This window comes from Acomys russatus, chromosome 26 (genome assembly GCF_903995435.1).
Source record: "Acomys russatus chromosome 26, mAcoRus1.1, whole genome shotgun sequence".
In the NCBI taxonomy this organism is placed as follows: Eukaryota; Metazoa; Chordata; class Mammalia; order Rodentia; family Muridae; genus Acomys; species Acomys russatus.
In genome coordinates, this window is record NC_067162.1 from 48,005,777 (window position 1) to 48,025,769 (window position 19,993).

The window sequence follows — 19,993 nt, forward strand, 5'->3', positions numbered from 1 at the left end:
CCCCAGGCCGCTTTAGAAGAATCTTATCAGAAACAGATACTTTACTGATGATTAGTCGTATCTGTCAAGAGTGATTAATAATCTGGGGCCTTCTCAGTTTAATCCAGGTCTGTGTGCTTGGACCAACCAGCATCTGTGAATCCAGGCAGTCGTTTGAAAAGTTTATCCAGGGTCTGAGAGGGACGAGACACAAGAGAAAGGCCAGCATGGCTCTGTGCCACTCGGCCATCAGGGCCATGTCAATGCTAACGTCAAGCTCAGGACAGACACACAAGTACTTTTGTCTGGGTTGTCCTCTGTGAGCATCAAGTCTGTTCTTATCTCCAAACTCATAAAAGCTGAGTATTAAGATAGGCTCCCACACAACCATTGCCCTGGGACCCTTCCCAAACTAAGATGGCATGAGCATCTGAGGACGTGAGTAGGAATGGTGCCCTGAGCATTCCACAGTCACCTTTAAGTGACACTGTCACCACCTTTTTCTTTTTCTTTTTTTTTTTTTAGGTTTTCGAGACAGGGTTTCTCTGAGTAACAGTCTTGGCTGTCCTGGACTCGCTTTTGTGGATCAGGCTGGCCTCGAACTCACAGCAATCCGCCTGCCTCTGCCTCCCGAGTGCTGGGATTAAAGGCATGCGCCACCACGCCCGGCCCTTTTTTTTTTTTTTTAACAGTAAGCCTAAGAGCTTTGTCTATAATTCCAGGATCCAAGAAGACATTTTTCTTCTCAAGCAGGAACAGGATGTCTGGCTGGAGCTTCATTCTCAGTCAAAGCTGAGGACGGACACCTCTATGCATCCCTCTGGCTGTGCTTCCGGTCTAATGAGCATGGAGAGCAGGGGCTGTGTCAGGCAGAGCCAGCTCCAGCAGGTCGGCTGCCTGGCTCAGTCAGGGGGCAATGTCCAGTCCCCAGTAGGCACGTGGACAGAGGAAGAAGCCAGGTGCTTAGCCTGGGCCGGGTGCTGAGGACTCACCCGCAACCGCCCACACCTTGTGTTCCCACGGCCACTGTTTTGACCCTTGCTAGGCCCAGACCGTGAAGCGCTCCCTGGCAAGATGGGCAGGGCTGTCTGTTCTCTTGCAGTAGGGCCATGTAGTGCTGTAGCAGGTTTATTGCCTGTCCCATAATGAGCAAAATCAGGCCGCAGAACCACTGACGGCGGATGGGTGCGGGTGCTGGCAGCTCTTACACAGGTGGAGGCCTCCATTGGTGGCTTCTTCTTGTCTGGCCGCTCAGTGTCTGACGTCTGGCAACGCTCCATGACTCTTAGCTTCTGGAACGCGATCTTCTTATTGAGCATGGAGTTCGGTGCTCAGTCTTCTCTGGGTCCACATCCCTTTTTTTCACGTTTGTTGGTCAGCTGGTGGAACTCGTAACTTAGGCCTGTCACCACTCCTCTCTGGACTCCAAGCATCTCCCAGACGTCCAGACTCTGAGTGTACAAACCAAGTTCCGAGTTGCCCCAGAAAACGGTTTCTGCTGGCGTCTTTCTTGTCTCGGATGCTGATTCTTAGTTTATCAGCCCACTGTCTTTGGGTTGACCTTACCACCCCTGTGCGTGTAGGACTTCAAGACCCCCAAGGGACCGTGAGGCTCTTGCTCACTCCACCTTCAAGGCAGGCCCCAAGCCTGGCTGCTTCTTGCCTTTGGCTGCGATGCTCTTGCTGTGAGTCACTTCCCAGCTCTGTTCTGAAGGCTTCCAGGCCTGTGTTGAGCTGACCCCATCATAAACATGACCTGTCTCGGTTCACCTTTTCGTTCCCTGGGTGGCTCCTCTCCCTCTGATTTCACGGGAGCATGTGGACAGTCCCTGCTGGCAGGCTCTGCTTCTTACACTTGCCCTTCCTTGCTGGATGTCCCTCCCCAGGCATGCAGGGCTGCCTTTCCGCACCGATAACCAAGTATGGCTGATGTGTGAGGGTGCCTTTCCCAGCTGCCCTAGTGTGGCTGATGTGTGGTTGATATGTGGCTGATGCGTGGCTGATGTGAGGCTGATACATGGTTGATGTGTGGCTGACGTGTGGCTGACGCGTGGCTGATGTGTGAGGGCGCCTTTCCCAGCTGCCCTAGTGTGGCTGATGTGTGGTTGATATGTGGCTGATGTGAGGCTGATACATGGTTGATGTGTGGCTGATACATGGTTGATGTGTGGCTGACGCATGGCTGATGTGTGAGGGCGCCTTTCCCAGCATCATCCATTTATCTGTATCAAGTGTCATCTCTAGATCCCAGCTCCACAAGGAAGAAGAATGCTGCTGCTGCCACATCCCAGGGGAGGAAGTGGTGTAAAAGAAAAAAGAATGGGGGATTAGTGGTGTTCCTCCCTCCGCACAAGAAGAAAGGAAACCCATGGTAAACTGAGAGGAAATCCCTTTCTTCACTCACACTAGCTTTATTAAAGTGCAACAGACAAAATGAAGTGTACAACACGGCGCCTTGATATGTACGCATGTGAAATGGCTACCACAATAAAGCTTGGACTGGCCCCCTACTTACCACGTAATCCAGGCTGGCCTCAAAGTCACATGGATGCCCTTGTCTCAGCCTCCTGAGTACTGGGATTACAGGTGCTGTACAGTTTGTAATTTCAGTAAGATTGCTCGGGGCTTGTTACTGTGTGTGTGTTTGTTAGTGTGTATGTGTGTGTGTGGTGTGCATGTGTGTGTTTGTGAACATTTGGAATCAGGTGTCAGTGGTTTTCAAACACCCAGTACGTTGTCATCTGCCACAGTTCCAAGGCTAGAGGCGTTGCTATAGCGCAGTCCGGCTGGTCACGACTGTGTCCTAGACACCGTATGCAGAGCAGATGTTGCTCAGGGCATGAAGGGACTTTCCACATAAGTGGAAAGGCTGAGTCTGAGCCCTGGAACTTATGTAAAATAAAAGTAGAGAAACGATTCCACAGTGTTGCCTTCTGATCTCTATGCTCCAAGGCACATGAATGCCCCACTCCCACATTACACACACACACACAATAATAAATAAGTTTAAAAATTGAGCCGCATAATTGGCTCCAAGGCCAATAGGGGTACTCGTGCAGGGGATTTGAGTGTTATCTCCAACACCCATGTCAGGTGTTTCTAACTGCGACCCTAAATCTCACACTTCTGGCCTCCAGGGGGCACCAGCATTAACATGAATATAGCCACACACATATACATAATTTAAATTTTTAATTAAGGCAAAGTTTCTACTTGCATTCTCTGCAGCATTAAGCTCAGGCTTGGTTTACAGAAGCATTTCCTGCTATGGGCTGGGTTGAGACAATCCCACACAGCACTGCTCTCCTGTTTGCTATATTCCATGCTGTGCTCATGAATGTGCAGTCCACACTCTCAGGCTGTAACTGTGGTTTTGTTTGTTTTGTTTTGTTTTTTTCAGAGACAGGGTCTCTCTGTGTAGCCTCGGCTGTCCTGGACTCGCTTTGTAGACCAGGCTGGCCTCGAACTCACAGAGATCCAACTGCCTCTGCCTCCCAAGTGCTAGGATTAAAGGCGAGCGTCACCACGCTCGGCTGTAACCGTGTTTTTAAAGGCTTTTAAAAAACTATTGTTACTAAAAGAATTGCATTGCGTGCCATCTGGCTTACGTCTGATGTCTGTTTGTGGGCTGGCAGAGCATCCTAAACAACCCTGACCCTGCTAACCTCTTGGAAACCTTGGAAACCGGTCTTCCCAAGATGATGTCTGCCAGCATGTAAAATGGGATGGATAACAGCAGCACAGGGCTAGACTTTGGAAATGTTGTGGCTGTGATGTGTATCTTTGTGACTATTTGGGAGGGGGCAGCCTGCCTAGACCCAGGGCTGTGCTTAATAGTCGCTCCTGAAAGGTCAGCTGTATCCACACGCTGCACCTCCACAGCCCCCTAGAGCCTACCTGACGTCTGTTATTTCTTGGCGATCTTTGGACTTCTGGAATTACCTTGAAGCCAAGGTCTGTCCTAGGTGAGGTTAGGCTCTGCAGTCCTGCTAGCATGTCATCATCCTGAGTTCCTGGCTTAGGTTCCTCCACTCAGCAGTTCAGCTAACAGTGTTGTCCCTGTTAACTAAAATCAGATTCCTACTCTAAAGTCTATGTGAAGCAATTTGCCTTGGAGGGCATTCTTTTAGGGTGAGCAGGACAGAGAGTGCATGCAGATCTGTGGCCCTGGTGGAGTCGGCTTCCTTCTCAAAGACTGATGTGGGCAGGTCCAGAGAGCATTTGGGTGTCAGTACATTCCCTCAATTCCTGAACTGTTACTGAGGGCCCACCCCGGCGGTGAGGTTTGACAGCCCTGTGGTGTCCCTCCATTCCCATCATCTGAAGGAGGCCGGGTCTCAGAGCTCCCTGCCCATAGTCCTGGCTGCTGGGAAGCGCTGACCACTCTCTTCCTAGTGGCTGGGAGGCGCTTATCTTCCTAGTGGCTGCAAAACGAAGGGAGGTCAAGGTTTTGCAATCACTAGGAGGGGTTTCCAAAGAGCTCTTATCATCCCCGAGGACTTGGCAGCTGGAAAATGTTTGCCTGGGAGTTTCTGTGGAGGTTTCCGGGGTTGGAAGCCTATCAATTGCTGTGAAGGGCTGGGAGAGGGACTCTTTTGTGGATGGGGTCTGACAGGTGGGTGTGCCCCAGACCCCACCCCGGGGGGGCACAGAGGATGGAACCAGCCTTTCCCTCCTGTGTGAGGTGAATAGCCAAGCTGCGGCCCCTGGAAGGACACAGGGCAGGCAGTTTAAAGAGCAAAACAAACCAAGACTGAAGAAGGCAAGGTGTTGCTTGGGTGTCCAGCGCCTTGCTCGCTCAGCAGGCTTTGCAGCGAGCAGAAGGCCAGCGAGTTTCCTCTGGCCGTGTACCCGACGTCCTTCCGAACCCTCCCCAGCATTTTCATTTTTCTGCCGGAAGCTGGGCGTATGAATCGCCATTTACCTTTTTGCAATAATCCTGCAGAACCAGTTTGGTTGGTTAAAAATATCAAACACCTAAAATAACACTTGTGGAAGGCGAAGCCCATGTTAAAATAAATATTAGGTATGTAAATAATGTATAGCTGAACTTTCCAATAGGTATTCCTGGAGGAGCTTTGAATCAACAGGATTTTTGGTTACCCAAATCACATTAAACTTTGACGGTAAGAGTACTGCTTGATCCACGGACTGTTCAATATGTCAGCCGCCCTGTGCGGCTCTAAAGCAAACAGCTCCCCACAAAGTCCCACTTGGTGTGGTTTACATGTTTGAATATTTCTAACCATGACAATTTTGAAATGCAATGTGGCTTACAGAAGTAAATAAAACACATGAGTTACTACGACAATGCGTGGTGACATCATCATTCGCATTAGAAACCCCTGACCACCTCCATTCTGGATGTGACAGTCTTCCTCAGCCATTCCAACATCCAGCATTGCCTGGCTTCTCTCATATCTGAATGTAACACACTCTAGGCAGACAGTTCATACTTTTTTCCCTGCCTGGCTTCCTTCATTCTTGAATCTGTAGGTTGGTCAGATTTTATTCTTGTTTGCTCACTCTTTTTTTTTTTTTTTTTGGCGGGGGGAGGGGTTGAGACAGGGTTTCTCTGTGTAGCCTTGGCTGTCCTGGACTTGCTTTGTAGACCAGGCTGGCCTCAAACTCACAGTGATATGCCTGCTTCTGCCTCCCAAGTGCTGGGATTAAAGGCTTTGCGCACTCATTTTGTGATATGTGTGTGTGTGTGTCTGTCTGTGTGTGTGTGTGTGTGTGAGCGTGCGCGTGTGCACATGTGTGCTCCTGAGTTTGGAAGGTAGAAATTCATGTTGAGTGTATTTCCTGGGTGGTTTCCATGTTTAGTTTATGAGACAAGGTTTATTGCTCAACCTCAAGATCATTGGTTCAGCTTGGCTGACCGGCCATTGAGTTTCGGGCACCTGTCTGTCTCCACCCACTCAACACTGAGGTTACAGGTGTCCACTGGTATGCCTAGTGTTCCCTTGGGTTCTGGGGTTTGAACTTAGATTCTTACACTTGAGTGGTAAGCACGTCAGTCACTGAGCCATCTCCCCAGCCCTCTCAGTCACTTTCTTGATTGTACATTGTAACACGTGCTTTATAGCCACCATACCATTTTACTGTTTTGGACATTTAGTTTGTTTCACTGTTACATGTGAGGGCACAGCGATGCACTGATCACCAAGGGACATTCACAGATATGAGCAGGCTGGATCCCCAAGCTACCGCATGGGTGGATGCTATGTTAGAGAGCCACTGTGGATTTTGCACAAACAAATTACTAACTCCTAGATTTCTAAACAATGAGTTTTTTAGCTTATTGTGTATCTTACCCAACGAGTACAAATGGTACAAATGCTTTATTTTCAAACATGCGTCTTGCCAGTCAACACGAATGATTGAGTTTTACACTTTGAACTTTATGGTTCTAATGATGGTTCTTTTTTTTTTTTTTTTCCGAGACAGGGTTTCTCTGTGTATCCCTGGCTGTCCTAGACTCACTTTGTAGACCAGGCTGGCCTCGAACTCACAGCAATCCACCTGCCTCTGCCTCCCAAATGCTGGGATTACAGGCCTGCGCCACCACACCCGGCCTAATGATGGTTCTTAATTTATTAATCCTAATCGTTAACAAGGGGGCTGTTGGGTTGGTCTGCCGCTATGTATTCTAGTGCTAATTACTGGTCTCCAAGACCTGAGTGCTGCCCAGATGAGCACATTCTCCTGTGCACCTGTCTTTGCTGTGCAAACTTTGCTCTATCTAACTCCAAGTTGATTGGTCAATAAAGTTGCTGAGGCCTGTAACTGAGCAGAAGAGAAGTAGGTGGAGCTTAGGTTCCTGGGTTGAGAGGGACCATAAGGGTGCAAGGAGGAGAGAGGAAACAGAAGATACAGCAGGAGAAGGAAGTCGAAACGGGGCAGTGTGGACCATGAGCACGTGACCATGAGGGCTAGCCTGACGGAACAGAAGCAGCCCAGGCAGGAACAATTATGACAAGTCACCTGGGGTGTGTAGCTTAGAGGGATGATATTTTCCCAGATACCGCAACTTAAAGCTTTTATGATTTTAAAAGGTTTCTGTGCTGATTGCTTTGGAACAGAGAGGCCAAATAGAATCTAATATTTAACTTCACAACACAGGGTGGTGGGTGAAAATAGAATATGTGGAGGTAAGAAGCCAGCGCTCAGGAACTGGACCGTGTGTTGGAATCCTCCCCCACGATACTGGCAGTTGTGACCTTGCAAAAGGCCATACTGGATGCTCTGAGAGAGCTTGGGGTCATTTATATGATTTTCTCACCTCCTCTTGCGAAAACTGTTGACTGTTTCTTCTCATGTTTCTCCTCAGATAGCATCTCAACGGAAAAGGAGAGTAAGGACTGGTACTGGCTGGGTCCTAGGAACCGTGGAGACGCCGACAGAGTGGGATAACCACCAGTTTAGGCCCCAGTAGCTCAGAGAACCTAGCTAGGCATGAGGGCATGGCTGCACACGTGTAGTTCAGCTTTATAAAGACATCACAAGGGGACTCTGGGGCCAGCGGCAATGTTCAGAGTCGGGTAAGAGAGCCTTGTGGAGATCAGAACTTAAGAACTAAAATTCTGGGCCAGGCATGGTGGTATGTTATAGTTATTTTTATACAACTGTGTTTGCTTCTCTTCGTTTCTCTCTTAACCCAGCTATCACACAAATAACTGAGATTCTTATAAGACAAGGCTTCACATTACAGTCTCGAGCAGTTCGAGTCTGTTATTTTGTCTTACTCCCAGTGACACTTGTGCTTTGTAGCTTTTCTTGGCTCCAGCTCAGCTCCAGCTCTACCCATGGCTGAATCCCCTACTTCCTCCTCTAACTCCTCCTCCCCTGGCTGGCAGGAAGTCCCGCCCTATTCTCTCCCCTGCTCAGCGATTGGCTGTAAGCTGTTTTATTGGCATAGCAGGGAACAATTGGGGAGCAGAATTTACACAACACTGAGCTAGAAATCAGAATTTAAAATACACAATATCCTTATGCCTACAGTGGTACATGCCTTTAGTACCAGCACAGAAGAGGCAGAGGCAGGAGTGTCTCTGTGAGTTTGAGGTCAGCCTGGTCTACAAAGTGACTTCTAGTATAGCCAGGGCTACAAAGAGAAACCCTGCCTCAAAAAAAAAACAAAAAAAGAAAAGAAAAACTAACAAGTGTTATAAACTTTAACAAAACCCATAAGAAAATGTAGCATTCTTCCCTCCCTTCCCCCTTCTCCCTCCCCCTCCCCCCTCCCGAGACAGGGTTTCTATGTGTAATAGTCCCGGCTGCCCTGGGCTTGTTTTATAGACAAAGCTGGCCTCTGGCCTCAAACTCAGAGATCCTCCTGCCTCTGCCTCGAGAGTGCTGGGATTACAGGCCTGTGCCACCACACCCAGCTGAATGAAGCATTCTTATTGGACAGCTTGACACAACTTTATAGCACTTAGCTCTTTTTCCTGAAAAATTTAACTACCAAATCTCTGACTCCTTCGAGTTAAGACATGTTTCCTATAGCAAGAGCAACGAGGGATGCACGTGGCATCTGGGCTTTGTGGGCTAACTACAGACTGTTGCCTTAGAAACATAGATTTCAAACCAACAACTGTACCGCCTGCCTTACTTGACACTGACCAGATAAGCTGAGGCCGCCAAGCCCACCAGAATGTGCTCTTTTTTTAAAAAAATTACTCTATATACAGTATTCTGCCTGCATATACACCTGAATGTCAGAAGAGGGCACCAGAACTCATTATAGATAGTTGTGTGCTGGGAATTGAACTCAGGACCTCTGGAAGAACAGGTGATGCTCTTAACCACTGAGCCATCTCTCCAGCCCCCAGAATGTGCTTTTTTGGGGGGGCGGGGGGTAAATCAGTGCAGCAGTGGGGCTCCTAGTGTCACTCATCTCAAACTTCACAGCTCCTTGCTATTGGATCCTCCAGTGCTGTGGAAAGGTAAAGCTGACAAGACTCCCACAGAGGGTGGCAGGTTCAGCTTTGGCCACTGTCCCCACACCTGTGGGGCTAGTGTCTGCAGTCACAGTGGGACAAGAAGTATATACTACACACCAGCGTCATGGGCTCTCAGCTGCCGCTGACATCCTCAGTCTCCCTCCTCCTGGCTCTCTGTCCCATGAACACAAGCAGAATGTCTTCCCGGCCTTTTGTTTCTTGCCTTGCTTCCCAAAATGTTCACAGCGACTTCCAGGCCACTCCATATGATGGGAGGCGAGAGTTAAAACCCACAGTGGACTTGACCCACGATGGGTAAAGTATAAACATTTTGCAGCATTTACAGAAACATGGCATCATGTGCCCGCACTGTCAGGCCTCACAGGAATACTAAGCAAAAGCTTGCAGCCAGACATGCACGGTAGCCAATGTTACAGCAATGGTTTTGCAAAAAGAAAGCGTCATTGTAGTGCCAGCCATCACGGAGACAGAAGTCACACTCAAATCTGTCTACTTGATCTGCCCAAGAGTACAGGGCAAAGGGGCCCATTGGTCTTAACCTGGGAGTTTCCAGTCTTTTTGCAGCTGTGGTCCATCCTGCTGTGGGAGACAACGTCCCAGGTTTCTAATCTATTTCCAGGATGGCCTGTTCTTATTCTTCAGATTCTGTGTAGGAGATTTTTGATCCCCAGGCTCTCAAGGTCATTTTAGGTCAGACCCTAACATTTCATATCTCAGTCCTGAAAATAACTTGCATTGCAGTTTTAGGGCCTGACAGGACTGAGGCCTTGATGCTCTCTGCCAGCCAGGATCCTGAATTTAAGAACGATATTCCTGTGTCCACATCCATCTTTGCAAGTCTCACTTGCCATACTGCACATCCACATAAGATGCTAGTTAGAATCCTGGTGCCATAACTTCTTATATGGAACTCAAACTGGTCACTTAGCATCTCTGTACCTCAGATTGTCCTGGCTGTAAAATGGGTACAGGTTATACTAAGATTAAATGAATTAGTTTTGGCAAAATTATTACAATAGCATCTTCCCCCCCACCCCCCACCCCCAAGACATGGTCTCTCTGTGTAGCCTTGGCTGTCCTGGACTCACTCTGTAGATCAGGCTGGCCTCAAACTCACAGAGATTTGCCTGTCTCTGCCTCCTTGAGTGCTGGGATTACAGGTGTAGGCCACTGTGCCTGACATACCACAGTATTCTGTACATATCAAAAGCTTGGCACTTACTATTTCTTGTCTTTACAATCAGCAAAATAATATTAATGTCAATAGCACACAGCTTTTTTTTTTTTTTTTTTTTTTTACATCAGAAGCAAATCAGAAGCATCAGTGTCCTGACCGGGCAGAGAAAGAAGAGCGAAAGATGAACAGACTACCGTATTTTCCCATGTATAAGACAGCTCCCCGCCCCCCAAAAATCCGTGCCAAAGTCGGGGTGTCTTATATGCCAGGTACTTACCTACCTGCTGCTTCCGCTTGCTTCATATGTCCCACGCATGTAGTAGGGGTTACCGCTACCAATTCCCAGCTCTGTTGCGGGCGGGCAGGGGGGGGGGCGCGGGAGGGAGATAAGGGAGGAGGGAGGGTGGCTTGGGGAGGGGTATGAAGTAGGGAGGAGCAAGCCGCACACATCTTCCTGTACCTGGAGAAGAAGGTGAGTGTGGATTGGCTCTCCACCAGAATCCGCCCATTCGACTTAGGGTTGGGTTTGGAGCGAGCCTTAAGGGCCTTGCTGTCTTTGCCCTGCCTGCAAATAGACACATGCCTGAGTCGGCTGCACTGGGTGTGCATTGGAAGAGGGGTAGTCTTATACGGCAAGTGTATTCCAATCTCTATATTTTAACTGGAAAAGTTGGGGGGGGGGTCAGCTTATATGCCCAGTTGTTTTATAGGCCAGAAAATACGGTATTTGCTTTTTATGTAATACTAATACAGCCAAAATGGCACTTAACTAAAGACTGTAAGGAAAATTTCTGGACTGTGAGCACACACACACACACACACACACACACACACACACACACACACACACACACACACGGTCGCAGCATACTAAAAAGAGGGAGCGTGAACAAAGGTGGGGGTGTCCTGTACCTAAATGAGAACCAGTGACTTTAAAGATCAACCATATAGTTGTCTGTAATCAGACTTAAGCCCTGCTTATCAAGAGGACAAACTACCGGCACATGTATCACTCCTCCTGCGCGACTGCTGTACCAGGTAGAGCTCACAGCACTCTACCCCTCCAAACCAAGATGCTGATGTGGAGAAGCGAAGCAGGGGCGAGGGGGTAGGGGGGACAGGGCGAGGGACAAGCAGAGAGACCATGGAGAGAGGGAGAGCGGGGAAAGAAGGAGGTTGTGGAGGGAACAGAGAATAGGGGGCGACCTGAGGAGGAAGACGGAGGAGAGGGAGAAGAAAGAGCCGAGAGGGATGAGGGAACACAAGAAAAATGAGGAGGAGGGGGCAGGGCTGGGGAACTGGAGGAGAAAGGGGAGGAAAGGAAGCTGAGAGAGCTTGGAAGGAGGCGGGGCAGGGGGTGGGGAGGAGATGACCCTCAGCATGGGCCAGGGATAGCTCGGGGTCCCCGGGGGTTGGTGTGGTGGGGCCAGCCCGGCCAGCCGCACTGTTTCGAGGGGCCGGCGTGGTACACTATCGCGTTGCGCAGAGGGGGGCGCTGTGGCCTCGGATTGAAGAAGGCGCCGCCGGACCCGCCTCTTTCCCCGCCCGCCGGTGTCGCAGGGAAGCCCGGCGGAGCAGGCTCGGCCACATCGCGGCCGCGCGGGCACAGTCGCCCAGCAGAGTGCGGACCTTGCGCTGCCTTTGTCCGCCGGTGGCAGCTGGTCTCGCGGCCGCCGCCCGCGATGGCCCCGCAGCAAGGCCGGCCCGCGCTGCCCGCCCGCTGCGAGCCGCCGGCGGCGCCACCCGTACCGCCTCGCCGGGAGCGCGGGGGGCGCGGGGCGCGCGGGCCCGGGGGGTCCGGGGTCCGGGGCCGCGCGGGCGGCGCCGAGGGGCGCGGCGTCAAGTGCGTGCTAGTCGGCGACGGCGCGGTGGGCAAGACCAGCCTGGTGGTCAGCTATACCACCAACGGCTACCCCACTGAATACATCCCCACGGCCTTCGACAACTTCTCGGGTGAGCGCCGGGCGGGGCGCGGCCTCGGGCTGGGAGGCGCGGGAGCCCGGCCTGGGAGCGCGGGGCGGCGCGGGTCCCGGGGCAGCTGTACGGCGGGGTGGCGGCGGGGTGGCCGACCTACCCGGCTTGGGGAATCGGGAGCGAGCTGTAGCTCAGGTGCCCTTCCCACCTGCGCGCTCGTTCGTGGCGGCTCAGTTCCAGCGGGTGTCCGCCAGGAGCAATTGGGATTGCTCCGTGGGTGAACCGGCCAGGCGCACCGGGGAGGGCTTGGGCTTGCGAGAACGTTCCTTTCTTCTGAGCCTAGCGCCTGCCTGGCCTGCGCCCCGCCTGCGCTGTCTCGGTTTCTGACGCTTGGCCCAGTCCTTCCAGCTTGTCGTTAGCTGCAGCAAGTTCTCACGGGTGGGCTCGTGTATTATAACAATCCTTTATCTAGATTTTGTAATAAGTCTTTTTGGAATGTAAGAAAAAGTTGAAAAGAAATCACAGAAAAATCTTGCTCCTAAAAATTTTACCTCTGACCCCCAGTCTCCGTGGCTAGACCGTGACGGCCTCTATTTCAGACACCCTATGGATAAAACAGAGTGCAGGGGCGCCTCCCTCCACTCCCCACTAGCATAAACATTTATAAACAACCAGAAGGGCTATCAGAAAGAGACGAATTGCCTAATTGAAGCTGAAACCTCCCTGACTTTCCTGGAGGCGGGGGTTCTTGCTCTCACCCCATCTCTGGACCCCTGTGTGGCTTCCCTCTGGCAGCTTTTCTTTTTAATCCTCTTTTTTAATTGACAAGGAGGAGTGTCCCTTTCCACCCTTGGGTGATAGGCTGCCTGTGTTTGCACAAGTTCTCAAAACTGCTGGAGTTTTATGATAAACCCTGAAGCTGGGAGACACCCCCCCCCCCCGCCCCAAGAGAAAACAATTATCTGTGAGGTTTTCCACTGATTTAAAACTGCAGAGTTGGTTCCCGCCTAATCCCCCCACCTTGTGTTGTTTCTAGGCTCTTTGAAACAAGGGTGACAGGAAAATTAATCTTCCAGGCTTGAAAGGAAAACACTGGCCTTCCGGGGCACCTTCCAGGGGTCAGGGCTTTGCTGCCTCATGCTCCGGTGGAGGGAGCCCCCACCATGGAACATTTCTACATAAAAACACCTTCATGGACTTCTGGGTTTAGCAGGAGTCCTTAGCCCAGAACAGAAGCTGCCAATCTTCAGAGGAGGTAAAAGATGTCCTGGTAATCATCTTGTCTTCTTTTTTTTCCCCCCCCTCAAGCTGTGGTGGCAGTGGACGGGCGGCCTGTGAGACTGCAGCTCTGTGACACTGCAGGACAGGTGGGTATCAAGTTACCCTGCTCAGCACTGGGAAAGGAAACAGCCTTTTAAAGGTTTCCAAACAACAATTCCCTTAGTAACTGGGGCATTGTGAAACCTGGTGGGGCAGGCCCACCCCTGATTCAGCTCCTCTGAGGGTGATGGGAGGAGGGAAGGCGGGGAGGAAGCCTGGAAGGACACCTCTGGGCCAGTGACATGGGGTCTGCCTGTCCTGGACAGGACCCGAGGAGGTAGTGGCAGGAACTGCCCTTATCTTAACATGACTTTCTGACACCTCCCATTTTCTGACTTTTACTAAAAAGGAAAAAGCCACAGCAATGATTTGTAATCATTTCTCAGAGGAGGCCCCTCCTGTCTCATATGCTCGGACTCAAGGCTAGTGAGCCTGATGCTTAGAGATTTGTTCAAGGAAACATTGTAGCTTATGGTAGTGAGTGTCAGCATCCGTCTTCCCCCATTGTAGAGCGGAGACCGAGTGCTCAGAGCCGCCTCTTTCTTGTCTTGAGGGTAGAGTAGAGCGCTAGAAGAGAAAGCCAAGCAGTGATGGGGGGGGGCGGGGATGGATGTAGGGTCCCCTCAGTGCTCTTCATCCCCAGAAGGTCTTGGGGACCTTGTTGACCCTGCCCCAGAAGCTGTCCTGTGGTGCTTCAGAGTATCCAGATGCCCAAGTGACAGTGAACTCATCTCCCCATGATGTCTGGACATCCTGGCAAAGTGGAGGAGGTAGAAGCGTGTCCCTTCTCCTTTCCTGACCCTCCATGCTTATGAAGGAGCTGGCCTTGCTATGTCCCCGTCCCCCTCCCCTCCCCCCAGGTTCTCATCCAAGTCAGGACCTGCAGGTTACGCACTGCTTTAAGACAGCAGATGCAGGGCTCAGGACCAGCTTCTTCCTTAGACCTCACCAAGGCAGAAGTCTAGGCTGTCTTAATGGGGCATCAGTCGAGTGCATGTCAGCTGGGAAAACTTTTTCAGCACCTTTGCTATGAGAGGGGGAAGCCAAGCACCATCATATGCTACTGTGTGGAAGAGAAACATCAACATCCGGGCGTAGTTGTTGATGGTTGTAGTCCCAGCTCTCAGGAAGCATCCGCAGAAGGGTAGCCACAAGTTAAAAGCCATCCTGGGCTGTGTAGTGAGTTCAAGGCCAGTCTGGGCATAAGACACTATCTCAGAAATGACTATGCCAGGTGTGGTGGGAGGTGAAGACAGGAGGATTTTAGACATTCAGAGTCATTGACCACTTAGGACATTTGAGGCCAGCCTAGCCTACGTGCAACTCTGTCTTTTAAAAACATGCATGCTATCCACTGAGTGTTTTGTTTTCGTTTGTTGGTTTGTTTTTGGTTATTTGAGACAGGGTTTCTCTGTGTAGCCCTGGCTGTCCTGGTTTCAAACTCACAGAGATCCACCTGCCTCTGTCTCCCGAGTGCTGGGATTAAAGGTGTGTGCCACCACACCCGGCTCACTGAGTTGTTTTATACAAATTGAGAAGGCTGGCTTTTCCCTTCTGTAGAACCCAGGCAGAAGTGTGTAGTTGCAGCAGGCACCCTTAGGACAAGACAGGAGTCAGGAGCTGCTAGGATGCTAGCTCAGAATGTTTCTACCTGCCACCTTGGCTTCTGCGGAAGGTGAGATTCCCTTGAACATGACTCCTGAATTGGAGTCTGGCACATTGAAGGTTCTGTGTGGTTTAGTGCATGAACCAGAAAGTGTGAGGCATCAGTGTGCGTGCAGCTGTGGATTTTACTTGCTGCAGACCTGCAGTCAGTAGGCCAGTTCTCAGGCACCCATGAGAAAGATAGCACGGTGCAGGGGGAAAGCTCATGGGTTTTTGAGAGGCGATGACTATGTTGAAAGATTGACTCAGCATTTCTAAAAGGGAGTTCAGTGTTTCCTTCATATCATTTAAAAGTTAGGGAATAGCCGGGCGGTAGTGGCTCAAGCCTTTAATCCCAGCACTCAGGAGGCAGAGGCAGGCAGATCTCTGTGAGTTCATGGCCAGCCTGGTCTACAAAGTGAGTCTAGGACAGCCAAGGCTACACAGAGAAACCCTGTCTCAAAGAACCAAAAAAAAAAAAAAAAAAAAAAAAAAAAAAAAAGGTGGGGAATAAGCTGAGAACAGTGACTTTGTCCTGCAATCACAGCGTTTGGGACACGAGCAAGAAGAGCACAAGTGTCAGGCCTGCCCAGGTGACACAGTGAATCCAAGGCTAGCCTGGGCCTCACTGTACAGTGAGAATCTAGTGAGAAATATCAAATGGACTCAGTAGGTTGCATTTACACACACATATATATGTATATGCAACAACAATAATTTTTAAAAGAGGCCATGTATTTGAGAAGGGCCAATGGGTGGAGTCAGGGTTTAGGGGTGGGGCTGGAGGGAGGAGGAATGAAGTAAATACAGCATACATATATGAAAAAAATTTAAATGTCAAGGAAGCATAAGAATCATCTTAGAAATGTTTTATAAAGGAAATTATAGTTGCACGGAAAGGCTCAGTGCTAAACTGGTGTTCTTGTTTGGAAGTTGTTCTCCTGGGCTCTGCTGGCTTTCGCTAGGGTGCTGTGCTTCCAGAGTGAAGACCAGCTGGCAGAGAATATGCCACTTAGTAACCAGCAGGGTTCATCTAAAGACTTGTAGCAAATAAGTGTCAAAGCCTGTGGTCCAGTTACTAGCACATGGGGATGACAGGGATGAGATGTAGGAGGCAGGAGGGGCAGGCGCTTGCTTTGACTGCAGCAGAGCTGGTCACAGCTCTTCTAATCCGTGCGGCCCACCTGCTGAGGGGTCTGACCTGACACCTTCACGTGGACAACCCTGTGGTCAGAGAAGGGATGGGAACATGGGTTAGCCACGTCATGGGGCAGGAGCCTGGCAATCCCTGGTTGTTAAGTGAGCCAGAACCCCAGCATAGCTTGTCTGCTTGTCACAAATAATACCCAGAATTCACTTCTGCTGGCTTTCAGTTTCCCTGTCAGGGACAGCGGTAAGCATTTAGCTTTGGGCTCATGGTCTCATGTGCAAATAGAGCAGAGATGGACAGGTGGCCATAGGAAATGTAGCTGGCTTGGGAGTCGACGGTGTTGCTGAAGTAAGGGTGTTATACTGCATTCTCCACCAGGAGCCAAAGTTCATCTCCTTCTCACCCATGATGCACTTGGAAAAACTTCCATGTTAAAAAAGGGGAAAACCTGCAGTACTATCTGTCTGTGTCTGCCCTGCCTTTCATATTCTCTCTGGAGTTCACACATAGGATGATTTGGCCTTGGAACTCCTTCCTTGAGGGCTCGATCCGGCTGCATGACTGCAGCACATCGCTGAGGTTTCGGGTCCACATGGCACAGGGGGCTGCTTCCCTTAACCAGGTCTCAGAGGTTTGAGGAACAGTGCTCTAAAGCCAATTCAGTAGGCCACTGTGGACTCCAGGATGTGGCCGAGTGACTGTTTTCTCCCTGCGTGTCCCATCCCCAACATGGCCAGAGCCTGGCCAGTTCTATGTCCCTTGCTCAAGCAAGACCCAGAAAGCCCCTGAGCTGGCCTGATTGCCTGGTTAGGCTTCCGCATTTGTCCTCTCAGCACAAAGTTGGCAGTGAGAATCTAAAGTCATTCTTTCTCAGCTTTCACCTGTAAGGGCCTCATCAGGGGCAGAGACACCTGAGCTGCTGGGTTCTCCCGTGAGCTCATTAAGGTCGACTCATGTGGCCACTTGGCTCTTGACTCACAGTGGAGACAGACCCTCAGACAAAGACCCTTTCAGCCCAGAAGGCCTCCTGTGCTGGTCATTTGGGAAGAGGAAGCCTCAGCTGAGAGGATGCCCTGTGGGGCTTTGAGTGAGAATGGCCCCCATAAGCATCTTTGTTTGAATACTTGGTCCCGATTGGTGCAACTGTTCGGGAAGGATTAGAAAGTGTTCCTTGCTAGAAGAGGTGCGTCCTGGGGGATGCTTTGAAGTTTCAGAAGACTGGTGCCATTCTTAATGTGAGTTCTCAGCCCTTCCCACCACAGTGCCTTTGCTCTGTCACACGGACTCCAGCTAGTCCTCTGAAGCCATAAGCCTGATGGGCTGTTTTGGTTTGTTTGTTTTTAAATATTTATTAAATATACAGTGTTCTGCCTGCATATAAGCCTGCAGGCCAGAAGAAGGCATCAGATCTCATTTACAGATGGTTATGAGCCACCATGTGGTTGCTGGGAATTGAACTCAGGACCTCTGGAAGAGCAGCCAATGCTCTTAACCGCTGAGTGATCTCCCCAGCCCCCTTGTTTGTTTGTTTTAATAGTTGCCTTGGCCATAGTGTTTTGTCACAACAATAGAAAAGTAACTAACATATATCCCGGAAAGACTGGCCTGTGGGCAAGCCTACAGTGTGTTTTCTTAATTAGTGATCCTTGCTGAAGGGCCCAGCTCTCTGTGGGAGGTCCTGGGTGCTGTAAGAAAACAGGTTAAACAAGCCAGTAAGCATCACTCTGCCTGAGCCCCTGCCTCAGTCCCTGCCTCCAGGTTCCTGCCTTCACTTCCCTGGATCAAGGACTAAAGGGTGCCAAATCAAATAGACCCTTTCCTCCCCGTATTGTTTTTGGTCATGGTGTTTATTACAGGAATATAAACCGTAACTAAGACAGCCACAGTTAAAGAAGGATGAGCCTGTAAATCAGACTTTAGGTCATCGGAGCCTGCCAACTGAGTAATGGAAAACACTGAGAGCGGTTGATGTCTTCCTGCCTTGGGAAATCATCAGTGTTGGATGCCGGAGGGTTCCTGCGCCCACAGGCAAATTTCAGATATGAATGGGCTGACGTGAAAGCTTGAGTGTCCCAAGAGGAGGGAATGGTGCTTCAGGGATCCTTAGGATGTTTCCCAGGAGGGCGTGCTAACATGGACGCCTGGCCCATCATGCCTGTCAGGTGTGGTGTTTGGAGAATCTGTTGGTGGATGGCAGCATGCCCAGTTACATGCTCCAGGTCTCTGCACCACACGACAGCTGTGCGCGCTCTGCAGTACACTCTCTGTCTGAAATGCTGTGTGGAAGAGTAGCCATTTGCAGAGGTGAGAGAAGGAACCAAAGTGAGCGAGAGGGAAGAGAGAGAGAAGATGCAGCCAGGACAAGATGGTATTACCAGTGCCTGGGGTGGGAGTGAGGGTGCCAGTCCCTTAAAGTGCTGCTGATAGTGGCCTACACAGATTCTTAATTTCACTTCTCAGCCTTTCTTATTTCTGAGGAGCGTGGCTCTGCACTGTCTGCTGGGGCTGGTGGGAGGACTGGCATCCTTCACAGATGTCAGAAGGCAGTAACTAAGGTCAAGTCTTGGGTACCAACATAGGTGAGCACCGACTTTCACAGTAGCCAAGTCCCACAAGTTAAGAAAGAGAGTTGGAAGCCAGGTATGGTGTCTCATGCCTGCAGTCTCAGCACTCAGGGAGGCAGAGGCAGATGGATCCCTGTGAATTCGAGGCCAGTGTGGTCTACAAAGTGACTCCAGAACAGCCAGGGCTACACAGAGAAACCTTTTCTCAGAAAAGAAAGAGAGAGAGAGAGAGGGAGAGAGTTGGGTCACTGCAGGCTGAAGGCCAGAAACAGCATGATCTCACCAGCTTTGAGTGCCTTTCTACAGCATATGACATGGAGCTTGTGGTCACTGAGTAGACAAAGAACATATTTGGAGCATGAAGGCTATGCTGTCCCTCAGAGCTTATAGAGGCTTCACCCGTGTCTCAAGGGCAGGCAGAGGGCAAGTCTGAGACACTGGCTTGGGTTTGTTGGTTTGTTTTTGTGCCCATCCTGCCCCTAACGGTCACTTACTAAGGCAGTGAGAGCTACCAAGGGTAATGGCTTTGCGCTTGGTTTCAGGATGAGTTTGACAAGCTGAGGCCCCTCTGCTACACCAACGCTGACATCTTCCTGCTGTGCTTCAGTGTGGTCAGCCCCACCTCCTTCCAGAATGTCAGTGAGAAGTGGGTACCGGAGATCCGGTGCCACTGCCCTAAGGCCCCCATCATCCTGGTCGGGACACAGTCGGACCTTAGAGAAGATGTCAAAGTGCTCATCGAGCTGGACAAATGCAAAGAGAAGCCAGTGCCCGAGGAGGCGGCCAGGCTGTGCGCCGAGGAGATCAAAGCCGCCTCCTATATTGAATGCTCAGCTTTGACACAGAAAAACCTCAAAGAGGTTTTTGACGCCGCCATCGTTGCTGGCATCCAGCACTCAGACTCCCAGCAACAGCCAAAGAAGTCTAAAAGCAGGACCCCGGATAAGGTGCGGGACCTGTCCAAGTCCTGGTGGAGGAAGTATTGCTGCCTGGCCTGACCCTCGCCGGCAGCTGGTGGTTAAGCTGTGGTCGTAGGACGAGCGAGCCCTCGAAGCACTCCCTTCGGCCCTCAGCTTCCTGTGTGTTGAGTCTAGAGTTGAGATTCATATGCAAAATACGTTAAAGAAGTCTGGGAGTTAAGTTTCTTTCCCGCCCCCCATAACTCTGGAAACGTAGAGCCGTAGACCTCTGGATTAATTTACATTTCATATGGAAAGGGCTCTTCAAAGCTTCGTGTCGGCAGGAAGGCGTGCTGCATTGTACAGGACAAAGGAGAATG

At 50.6% G+C, this 19,993-nt stretch overlaps 1 protein-coding gene across 1 annotated transcript; it reads left to right on the forward strand.

Annotated features, from left to right (window-relative positions):
• The first annotated feature begins 11,789 nt into the window (after positions 1-11,789).
• Positions 11,790-19,753, forward strand: Rhou (ras homolog family member U). Its single transcript, XM_051168981.1, has 3 exons — positions 11,790-12,075; positions 13,345-13,403; positions 19,257-19,753. The coding sequence occupies exons 1-3, from the start codon at positions 11,805-11,807 to the stop codon at positions 19,710-19,712; spliced, it is 786 nt and encodes a 261-aa protein (XP_051024938.1). The 5' UTR covers positions 11,790-11,804; the 3' UTR covers positions 19,713-19,753.
• Positions 19,754-19,993: the final 240 nt, after the last annotated feature.